Genomic DNA, 12,278 nt, shown 5'->3' on the forward strand with positions numbered 1-12,278 from the left:
TAACCTCTAAATAAAGTAAACCTTGACGAGGTGCCGGCTAAATGACTCGTTTCATTGGAAAATATCTGTTTCCTCAGAAGGAACAATGGAGACATACCATCACAACTAGGAGAGCTTTTGCAGACTTTAAACTTTTCGAAGAGCAATGATATTTCTTAGCCCCTTAACATTTTCCTTCTGAGGAAACAGGTATTTTCCAGTGAAACGAGTCACTTAGCTGGCACCTCGTCAAGGTTTACTTTATTTAGAGGTTATTTTGGGATATTTATTTCTTTTCTATATCAAAGTTTCTTTTGGAACATTTAAATCTATTATTATTCTTTGAGGAATTATTAGTTGAGTTTCTTCACCTTACCTATATCTCGTTTCAGGGAGTTATCACGGCACAGTTTTGTTTTCACTCTGTTCAGAAAATGATTTGCCTTGGACCTTCCCTCATGAGTGTATCCCACTTTATCCATACAAGAACCTGTGAGGTAGTTTGGACTAAGAGATAATAATGCCTCCAGGGCAAAATGAGACACTTAATACTGACTTTTTTTTTCACACCCGCATGGGAGAATGTATATGTGTCTAGATACAGATATGAATGATCCTACTAGGGAAGTGTTTCAGAGATGATGAATAAACACTTTTAGATGCTACCGGACTGAGAGATTTTACAGGTTTGGTTACAATCAAAGTATTAACTTTTAGTCTGGTTGGAGGGCAAATGTGTAAAACTTACTTTTATTTTATGGATTCATTCAAAGAGTTTATGTATCCCACCCTTTGAACCTTTTCCAGGGCAGCTTGGACTAAGTTATTTATTGATTAGTACTGTATCTTATTAAGCACATCATCTTTTTTAATTTGTTTGCTATGCATTTCATTCTGTTGAATATGTGTCATATAGACATAAGTAAATGAAACAAAAACAATGCCTTATTTAAGTGTCTCATGATAAACCTGTTCAGGCATTCAGTACCCAGTTGGCTACCTTCACCCCCATATGCCAACTCATGCACTGGTTGCACTCCTGGTTGATCAGGATTCATGTCTCTGAGGACGGAGCCCTATGTACATACAGCCTATAAGGGATTGGAAAGGAAATTCTGTTTGCTTCTGATGTTGATTCACTAGAACATGATTTTGGCATTGGGGGAATGGGTGTGGGCAAGGTGCCAGGGCATCCAAGCCCCAGCACCTGCTATAAGATGTAGGAGAGACCAGCAAGAGGGTGGCAAAGGTTGCGAGTCTGTGATGTGAGGAATAATGGTGACCAAGGCAAGCTTTGTTATCTGTGGATTCGGAGGGAGGTTATGGAGCTAGAAAAGCAGGCTTATTGGGCAGGGGAGTAGATATAATGAAAGCTTTGCATTCTGTGATGATTAAGCCCTTCCTAAGCCAAGGTCGGGACGTGGGTGGTGCTGTGCGTTAAACCACTGAGCCTAGGGCTTGCCGATCAGAAGGTCGGCGGTTCGAATCCCCGTGTGTGAGCTCCCGTTGCTTGGTCCCTGCTCCTGCCAACCTAGCAGTTTGAAAGCACGAAGTGCAAGTAGATAAATAGGTAGCACTCCCGCAGGAAGGTAAACAGCATTTCTGTGTGCTGCTCTGGTTGCCAGAAGCGACTTTGCCATGCTGGCCACATGACCCGGAAGCTGTACGCCGGCTCCCTCAGCCAATAATGAGAGATGAGTGCCACAACCCCAGAGTCGGTCACGACTGGACCTAATGGTCAGGGGTCCCTTTACCTTTAAGCCAAGGTCTAGGTTAGAGGATATTTAGCTCTCTCTTTCAGGGATTGCAGAGGTATTAAATAGGCTCCGAGTGGTCTTATGAAAAAGGGGTTTCTCCATACATCTGAGGGATGTGGCCAGCATGTGCGTTAATGTCTAGTGGGCAGGATTAGCTGGGTGCATTCAGAGAAGCCTCTGAACAGGGCTGATTTGGTTCCTAAACTGGAGGATTGGCTTGTGTAGGGTACAATGGCATGCAACATGTTTTCATTCTATGTGCATTGTGTCACTCTGGCATTTGTGTGCTTACCTGTCTTTCTTCCTAAGACCTTGTCCTGTGTTTCTTTTTCTTCCCCAGGCCAGCAAGTTCTTGGTTTAGTGGAGAACCAGAGTGACTGGTACCTTGGGAACCTCTGGAAGAACCACCGTCCCTGGCCAGCTCTTGGAAGAGGTTACAACACAGGTAGGCTAAATGGCAACATAGAACTAACTGAATAACTCTGACTAGTGAAATGAGAGGAGGGAAGGGCTATGAATCCCTGCCATCAGGGGCATGTTGGACGATGTTGAGATAACAGGATGCCTCCTTCCCACAGCTCCTGGCAATGCCTCTTATCAGGTGATTTAGAGGGAGAGACCCTCTGCCCCAAAGTTAACATTGACTCTTCCCATTTATGAGCAGTCTCTGAAAAACAGGAGAATGTATCCCACCTGAAGACCATCCTAGCCAGACAGATGTAGGCCAGAAAGTATTTGACGGAGAGGGCTGCCCAAATCCTCTCTTGCATTTCTACCTGAACCTCCACTTAATGGCATTATAACTTGTCCAAACTATATGCTAGTTCATTTTACAACAAATTGGTTGGGGTCCCCCCCCCCTGTACTCAGTTGCTGGAGAGGGGGGTTCATTTGGTGAAATATAAGTAAGCTTGTATAATCAGAACCTGCATTCCTAGATTTGAAAGTTCCATCTGAAATTTAAAAATTATGAATGCTCAAAAACTACTGTTTATATTTTCTCTGTCATTTCCTTCCCCATCTCAATATCACTTTTTAAAAAAATCACTCACTTTCAATTTTAACAGCTGTTCACCTCTTGATTGTTTGCCACATGTTTCTAAAAACAACATTGTTTTACATCCAAATTGACATTAATATTTTTTAATATTTTACTTCTGGTCTACATTAATTTGTTCAGATTGTTTCAATGCCCTTAAAAATTTGCAACAGGAAATGAGGGTGCCTTTTAGTTTTATACCACCTTAGTCATTAGTCAATATTGCAAGGATATCTAGAAAAATATTCTGTGAGCTTTCTCACAACTCTGGAGCCAACCATTCCTTAGAGCTTGGTTATGTTCAGAACCACTATAAGGTTGCTCTTCTTGTTTAGACTTTGATAGTCTGGGCTGAGCTAGTAAAGCAATGGTGCAAACCAGTGTGGGAGAGCATCTTGTGAACAGGACTGCTCCTGTTTCTGTTTACACATGTACCTGAATACATATGTTACACATGAGTTCAAGGAAGCAAAACCTTTGAGGATCTTTAATCTGAAGATGAATGCATGCCACGGTGGTTATTGCACCATGTGCCATTACCAATTTGTAAATGTCAATTACATTTACTAGAGGGGATTAGCAAGGAATAACACATGCCAAGATGAATTCATGCAGAATATTTATTTACACAAAATTGTGGGCAGTGAGTAAAAGGGCTTTGTGGCTTGAAGCCCCACTTCGGTCATTTAAAATAACAAGAGGGTTAGTTGTTACACAAGCTACCCAAACCCACATTTGCCTGGGCCAAAAGCTTAAAACTGTTTCTATGAGAGCAGAAGGAAAAGATGGAGTTGCAATATAGAGAGCAGGATGGCTACAAGGGAATGCTCAAATGCAGGTGGCTAGGGTTTGGATAACGCAAAGACAGAAAGATATAAAGATTTGGAAACTAAGAAAGGTAAAGATTAGAGGAAAAGATGAACACCAATAGTTACCTGCCCCAAGGAAGGCAGAGTAAGGAGTTATTGTTTCCTGAGTTTCAATGTGACCTGCTTATTTGATATTGTTGTGGCATATACAGCAGTTCAGTTCAGTGGCATATACAGCAGTTCAGTTGACTGGGCGCCCGGTCCTTCCAGTACAGAGACTCAGCATATCAGCTTCCTGCTTCCTGAACAGACACCACAGGCTCAGGCAAAAAGTTCCTGTGAATTCTCCTAATTTAACTCAGAACAAGAAGAAGAAGAAGAAGAAGAAGAAGAAGAAGAAGAAGAAGAAGAAGAAGAAGAAGAAGAAGAAGAAGAAGAAGAAGAAGAAGAAGAAGAAGAAGAAGAAGAAGAAGAAGAAGAAGAAGAAGAAGAAATTTCCATGAAGGGATATTACTAGCTTTCGTTTCCTACTTTTTTTTAATATAGGTGTAGTGGTTGGAGTGTTGGACTAGGACCTGGGAGACCAGGGTTCAAATCCTCTTTCGGACATGAAGCTCACTAGGTTGCCCCTCAGCCCCAACCTACCTCACAGGTTTGTTGCAGGGATTAAATGAGGAAGGGGAGAACCATGTACACCACTTTGAGCTACTTGGAGGAAATGATGATGATAATGATGATACAAGAGTCCTGATGAACCTGAAGAAAATACGTAGCAAACACATCTGAGAGGCGAAAAGGCAGGGGGGGACAGTTTCAAGCTAAGTGAAAGGCAGGTGTGCTCCCATAGGCATCCACAGGTTAAAGCAGGCTTGGAGAAGGAATGTGGAGCAGCTCTCTGGAGTATCCAGATGGCTGGATAGTTTAGTGGGGGGGAAGCACAGTTATAGGAGAGAAGCTTCCTGATGGACATTAGCTTTAACACAAAGGATGATTACTTTAATGATAGTACTGGAAAGAGGGTTCATTAAATGTTAATTAATTCAAATACTGAGTCATTACCAGGCGTATCAATATAATTTCACTACTGCAGAATGGCAGAGTGGTCATTACCAAGCCAATCAGAATTCACATCCAGATGACTGAGGTGTTCCTCATGGGGAAAGTCAGTGGTACTTTCCCAGGAAGGGTAAATTTAGACTAAGCATGATTACCAATGGAATATGCTTGTTGGAGGAAGTCTGTAGGGCCAAACAAGGGCATATGTTTGCATTAGATAATTAATTAACTAAACTTTTTTTCCCTGTTCATGGCTTCTGAAGTTACTGTTCAGTCCCATGCCTATGCAAGTCAGCCCACTCAAGCCAAGGTTTGCTTCCTCTGTTACTTTGCAATAGCACCACACTCATTGCACAGAGCAAAGAGAAAGTAGAACCTACTTCTTGAGCATATTAAACTGATCTTCTCAATCCCAGTGATCTTCCTAGTAGCAGGCTAAGAGTCTTAATATGAGGAGAGCCAGAATCAAATCCATGATCTGGAGTGGTTGTGGGAGACTTGTAGACCTAGAACATGCTTCACCAACCTGGCCGCCTCCAGATGTTTTAGACATCACCCCCGGCCAACATTGCTAACTGCCAGGGGTGATTGAAATGGTGGTCTAAAACATCTGGAGGGCACCTGGTTAGGGAAGCCTAATCTAGAAGTTGCCAGCACCAGGTGGGGACAGAGAAGTCTGACGCAAGGGGCAAATTTGCTGAACATCATTAACTTTGTAATTGCATCATGTTATGAAAAGGATTGTATAGGCAGCATTGGGTGATGGACAAGGTAATTGAACTAGAATGACTTTGCTTTCTTCCAGTTCTGTAGCTGGTATTCTGAACAAAGGTAAAATATGTAAAAATAAGATTATGACAGGGTGATGGGCTCATGTCCCTTCATGGCTGGGCCCATTCACATAGCTGGTCAACAGCATTTTTCCCATGGCAGAGGAACTGGCAAGCACCATTGCACATAGTGTAATGTGTAGCCATAGAGGCCCCATTTGTGTAATCTCTCATTTGAGGAAGAAGAAGAAGATTCAAGCAAATTGGACCTTTGTGTCTGAGGACTTTTGTGTGCAGCATCTTCACTGCATATTAGAATAGTTGATGTACACTTTGAATAGTGGTTCTTCTTTGTTTGCAAACTTACATACCCATGCATTATCATTCTTATAGATCTTAGTCTACTCGTACTTCCATTTTTTCAGTTGTCTCTGACATATCTATTAAACCTCACCCTTTTTCAGCTTGTATGATTAGGAGAATCTAAAAAGTGGGTGGGGAGGTGAATGGAAAGCCAGTGAAAGGAAAGAAGATTGGATAGGAGGTTGCCGTAAATGGAACAACATTTTTCAAAAATGTGGAACAAGAGGTCATTGAGTGAGACACTCAACCTCTTGTAGACAGCGAAGGATGGATTATTGACAGAGTCAGCATACCCTGCCATAAAGAAATCCAGTAAAAATTGAAATGTATTATTTGACTCAATGCTCCCGGAGGAGAACAAAGACATAAATCTCTTGAGGAAGGTAAAGAAATAGTGAAGGAAACTCAAGTCTTATCAGATACCAGCTCAGTAAATTAGAGCAGCTGTCAAATAACACAACTGGGGGGGGGGCAGAAATCTCTAGAAAATGGCAGAGGAAAGATGAAAGCCACAGGCAAATCAATCATGGTGCCATAATGGAGAAGCAAATGGACCAAGCTCTGGAACTATTTAGACTAGAATGGAAAAGTAAGCTTTAAAGAAACTGTCAACCCTAATAGTTACTGGAGAAATAGAGAAGGAAGGAAGGAAGGCAGCACTATTTGCCTCTTCAATAAATCATGAGTGAAGTCCTATTCAGATCAGCAATTAAATGAATTTAACAGTTTACAAAACTTCCCCAAGGAAAACTGTCCCCTGCTTTTGCTCTCATTAATGCTTTGCCTCAGGGCCTCAGCAAAACTATAATATTAGTCCCAGGGCATGCTACACATTCATGGATTCATTGGCAGCCATTGTCCCCCGCCCCCCTATAGTTAGATGGTGTTCTGGAGGGTTTGAAGGCTTGCACGCTATTTTGTGACACAGGTATTGCCTTAATAATGGATTTGGGGATTTAAATGTAATTTCAATCCAGTTGTGTAGGCTAGAATTTACCGAATGCAGACTCATGGATTTGCCACCTGCCAAGCTTTTTTCTTCACCCCATCTCTCCAGCCATGTTTAATGTCTAGCATGACAGAGAGTTCTGGAGAGCTCAAAAGCTAGATTCTTGTCTGGAATTAATATTTCACAGGATGGCACACATCATTAGCTGTCTTTTATCTCAAAAAAAAAAACCCAAACCAGGCCGAAGTCAAAATCCACTGACAGCCGCTCTTTGCTTGTAGTATTTGAGACAATATTCCACTAAGACACAGTGTGCTGCTTCATCAAAAGGCAGTTTGATTTTCTATGGACTCCTCTGCCCTAGGCCCTACTTATGACATTGAGGTTTCCACTAGTGGAATAGATCAGATTATATGCCCTCCCACCAGAGGTCAAAGAGAACAACAATTACCAGACCTTTAGAAGGCATCTCAAGGCAGCCCTGTTTAGGGAAGATTTTAGTGTTTGATTTCTGTATTTTAATGTTTTGTTGGAAGCCGCCCAGAGTGGCTGGGGGAACCCGGCCAGATGGGCGGGGTATAAATAATTTATTATTATTATTATTAGTCTGTAGGCAGGCAAGAGCAACTGTGGAAGTGGCAGTGATAGCTGAAGATCCCTATTACAGTAATTAAACAATACACATCTTTGTTTAATGAATCCATTCTAGTGGCCTTTCTGAAACCTCTTTTCATTTGCATACCATGCCATGTATGTGTGCATATTGCTAACACATATGCTTGTGCACAAAACTTAATTGATTTTGATTTGTTTTAAAATGCTAGTGAATATATGGAACTTACTAGAGGTCTGAGTACATCAGGGCAATGTGACGATCAACTCTGCTTTGAGAAGAAAGCTTTATGCATTTTGACAGCAGTGCAACACTAATGAAGCAGTTGGGCTTTTTAATGTCTGCTTTCCCGCATAATGTTTGTCATGAGCCACTGACAACATTTACATTTTAGTTGTCCCAAAACTGGCTTTAACTCAGCAAGCAAACTTCAGGTCCCCCCCCCACACATCCTCCCCACATCTCATTATCAGCTTAGACTAGTTTATGCAATGTGTCTTGACACTTTAGGGATGGAAGTCCAAGAGGAATTATTGAATTCTTGCATTGCAGGTAGTTGGACTAGATGACCCTCAGTGTCCCTTCCAAGTCTACCATTCTATGATTCTATGACCATTAAATATGGAATAGCCATTGCCTACTCTGAAAAAATAGACTTACAGTGAGTAAATTGGCATTGCAGTGGATAAATTAGTCTTCTCTTTCTAACATTCTCATATGTATTGCAGCCTTCTCTAACCTGGTACTCTCCATATATTTTGAACCACAACTCCCATCAGCCCCAGCCAGCATGGCCAATGGTCAGAAATGATGGGAGCTGTAGTCCATAACATTTGGAGGTTTCCAGGTTGGAGAAGGCTGACATGGCAACCATTGTGTAGCTAACTTATCTACAACAGAGTTGGCCAGCTGGGAAGCCATAGCCCAGATTGTGCCCCCCAAGGAACTTTTCCAGCTAAATCAATGAGACATTAAAAAAAACTTTTCCTACTGTTTCATTAAGGAAAATATATACAGTGGAACCTCAGTTTACGAACACCTCGGTTTACGAATTTTCAGTTTATGAACGCCGCGGACCCATCTGGAATGGATTAATTCACTTTCCATTACTTTCAATGGGAAAGTTCGCTTCAGTTTATGAACGCTTCAGTTTATGAACAGACTTCCGGAAACAATTACACCCATGCTTCGGGTTAAGCACGCTTCAGGTTGAGTACTCCACAGACCCATCTGGAATGGATTAATCCACTTTCCATTACTTTCAATGGGAAAGTTCGCTTCAGTTTATGAACGCTTCAGTTTAAGTACTCCGCGGACCGTCTGGAACAGATTAATCCACTTTCCATTACTTTCAATGGGAAAGTTTGCTTCAGTTTATGAACGCTTCAGTTTATGAACAGACTTCCGGAACCAATTGTGTTCATAAACCGAGGTACCACTGTAATGACTCCAGGTTGTAAGAAAGGGAGACATTTCTTGTTTTGTTATGGCACCTGGCCACTTATGAGAATGCCAGTTTGTGTAATAAAGTGCAGTGGTACCTTGGGTTACAAACGCTTTGGGTTACAAACTCCACTAACCCGGAAGTAGTACCTCGGGTTGAGAACTTTGCCCCAGGATGAGAACGGAAATGGTGTGGCGGCGGCGAAGCAGCAGTGGGAGGCCCCATTAGCGAAAGCGCGCCTCAGGTTAAGAATGGTTTCGGGTTAAGAACGGACCTCCGGAACAAATTAAGCTTGTAACCCGAGATACCACTGTACACTTCTGGCTCCCAGACCATTGTCTGGACCATAGAGCAGCACCCAAGAAAACAAAGTTCACCATCCCTGATCTAGAGAACAATAATGCCTGTTTTTTTGAAGCAATAAGCATTGGGGCCCTTTTACCTTAAGCTTTGTTAATAACTGGTTTGTTGCTCTGGTTCATTTCTTGGCATTTCTTGTTCTTTCTGAAGAATACAAAGTAAACCCATTAAGGAGGAGGACACATCTCAATTCCCACTTTTAAATGAGGAAATAATGCCACTGTAGTTTGATTTAAGACCCCATTATCAGAGCATAAACGTATGGAAGATGTGAATGTTGCACTCTAAATTGCTTGTACAAAAGAATTCTTGTTTCTCTCCATCCTGCTGTGGACACTGAAGGAAGCATATGTTTTGAAGTAAGAACCAAAGAATATAACTAATTATGCCGCTCCAATCTCAGGAGTGTTCTTCCCTTTCTAGTGATGGGAGGCCTCTCATCAGTAATTTTAGCCCAAACAGAAGAATTGCACATCAAAGCCAAGCGTTGCTGTCCTGGTGACTAAACTGAACAAAAGCCCTATACAGTACTAGATAATGGGGATTCCATGAAACTACATAGTAGTAGCAGTAGTAGTGACGATGATTCTCACTTACTGAATCCTTTCATCCCCTTTACCCATGTTGCTTCCCTACATTGATTAAATAATAATATCCCTACATAATAGATGGGGGCGGAGATGAGAACAAGAGACAGCCTAAGTGAAAGCATAAGAAGTATCCTGCTGGATCAGACTAAAGACCTAGCTAGTCCAGCATCGTGTTTCATACAGTGTGAAACCCACAAACAGGGCATGAAGGCAGTAGCCTGCTCTCACTGAGATCAATCAATATATTACAGTGGACCTCAGGTTGAGTACTCAATCTGTTCTGGGGTGCCGTTCACACCCCGAAAAGTACTCAACCCGAGCGGTGATAGCGCGTGTGCATGAAGCGCTGATAGAGCGCTTCTGCGCATGCACGAAGCACGCAGAATGCTTCTGCGCATGTGCACATGGCAGAACCCAGAGGTAAACACTTCCGGGTCAGCCGAGTATGCAACTTGAAAGTACGCAACCCGCAGTGTACTCAACCCGAGGTATGACTGTACAACAGAACAGCGATAAAACAAAAGCATACAGTAGATCAGGCATCCCCAAACTGCGGCCCTCCAGATGTTTTGGCCTACAACTCCCATGATCCCTAGCTAACAGGACCAGTGGTCAGGGATGATGGGAATTGTAGTCCAAAACATCTGGAGGGCCGAAGTTTGGGGATGCCTGCAGTGGATTCTAGATTTCTGATTGAATCTTCTTAGTTCTTCAGCTGCAGCAACATCCACAGCTGACACTAGGGGCTGAATCCCCAAAAGGTATCATTCATTTACAGGGGTAAACATTTACAACTACTTGGTAGGTTTGTAACACAAAGAACTGTCCTTTGGGTCTGTTATAGCTTCTTTTGAGAACTTTGGATTGGGGCACAAATTCAGTTTTGATTTGCAGTGATAAAGAAGCCCATTCAGTTCTCCTCTAGGTGGAAGAGGATAACAAATACCCAGACTGTGTGACCTAATAATAATAATAATAATAATAATAATAATAATAATAATTTATTATTTGTACCCCGCCCATCTGGCTGGGTTTTCCCAGCCACTCTGGGCGGCTTCCAACAAAGATTAAAAATACATTAAAATGTCACACATTAAAAACCTCCCTAAACAGGGCTGCCTTCAGATGTCTCTTACATGTCAGGTAGTTGTTTATCGCTTTGACATCTGATGGGAGGGTGTTCCACAGGGTGAGTGCCACTACCAAGAAGGCCCTCTGCCTGGTTCCCTGTAGCTTTGCTTCTCGCAGTGAGGGAACCGCCAGAAGGCCCTCTGCACTGGACCTCAGTGACTAAAGAGACCAAGACTGGATCTACATTGAACTTCTAAACATTATCAAATATAACGTTCCATAACGTTAAATGGCAGTTTCCCTTTGACAGTGACTAACTGCTCTGCAGCGCTCTCTGGTGTCACATTTTAATAACACATTTTAGCGTTATAAACCACGGGTGTAGGTCCGCCCCAAGTGATGCAGGATTTCCTTGGCCCCATCAGTCTGAAAGCCAATATGCTGCCATATTGGAGTACCAGCACTCATTGATCTGCCAAAAGTTATGCATAAGAAGGATTTATTATGAGTTTGCACACCAAAGGCACTTCTATATTTTGTGTGTGTTGGGGAATTGGTATCACTATGATCTGACCCATCAGCATCGACTAAAGGTGCAAACCTATTTCCTGTTTGATTGTAATTGTAGGCACAGTCCGTGATACAAAAAGCAAAATAATCTATTTTATTTTGTTAAGGGTTGGGTTGATTAATTATATCTGAGGATAGGCAAGACCTTTTCCTGCCTTTCACACTGGTGAGACTAATACTAATGTAGTTCCTAAAATAGGCTAGGAGGGTGAGCCAAGAAACAGAAAAGAAAAGAAAAATTAAATGCAGAGTGTCTCTAAGTCACTACATTTCCATAGCCCCAAGCAACAGGCCTGAACATGAATTACAGGAGACCTCCATGCCTTTATAACATTGCTACTTATTTGTTAGAGGAGTATTGTCTGACTAGTTGTGTGACCCTGCTAATTCAAGAAGATCTGCTTGTATCTGCCTTTCACTCTTGTGTGCTTATGTGCTGGCAAACGTTCCCCCTTTTCCTTCTGGGTGGGAGAATAAGGGAAAATATGCTGCTATGCTGTCATTGGAAGATGAAAGGATCACAGCTGGAGCCAGATGTCCAAGGAAGGGGGGAAATCCTTTGATTTCCCCTGTTCTCCCACCTCCCATCTCTCTCTTCCCCAGTACAAACAGATGAGGACAAATCCCTTTCTGCCCTGCATTCTGCTGTTTGTCATCTTGAATCTAGCCAGAATTGCACTCAGCATGACTCTGGGGGAAGGAAGGACTTTGTGAGGCAACTCTCTTGTCACATACACTCCCACAGCTGAATGCAGTTCTTAATGAATGTGAGGGTCATGAATCTTGGGAAGAATGCCAGTTTGAGCCCTGGCTTCTAGAAAGTAAAAACTCCTTTATTGCCTACTTCAGTTTGGGGGTGGGATTTTTTTGATGCTGCTAATGTGAAATGAATAGAATAAATTCATCCC

The 12,278-nt window shown here is 42.3% G+C and overlaps 1 protein-coding gene across 2 annotated transcripts in view; it reads left to right on the plus strand.

Moving 5' to 3' along the window:
• Positions 1-12,278, plus strand: part of LARGE1 (LARGE xylosyl- and glucuronyltransferase 1) — a 315,504-nt gene that overhangs the window by 228,949 nt on the left and 74,277 nt on the right. For both annotated transcript variants that reach the window (XM_035126642.3, XM_035126643.3), the window contains exon 7: positions 2,077-2,181. In XM_035126642.3, coding sequence (XP_034982533.1) covers positions 2,077-2,181 — 105 coding nt within the window. The remainder of the gene's footprint in view (positions 1-2,076; positions 2,182-12,278) is intronic.

The sequence above is a fragment of the Zootoca vivipara genome, chromosome 9 (assembly GCF_965207765.1).
Source record: "Zootoca vivipara chromosome 9, rZooViv2.hap1.1, whole genome shotgun sequence".
In the NCBI taxonomy this organism is placed as follows: domain Eukaryota; kingdom Metazoa; phylum Chordata; class Lepidosauria; order Squamata; family Lacertidae; genus Zootoca; species Zootoca vivipara.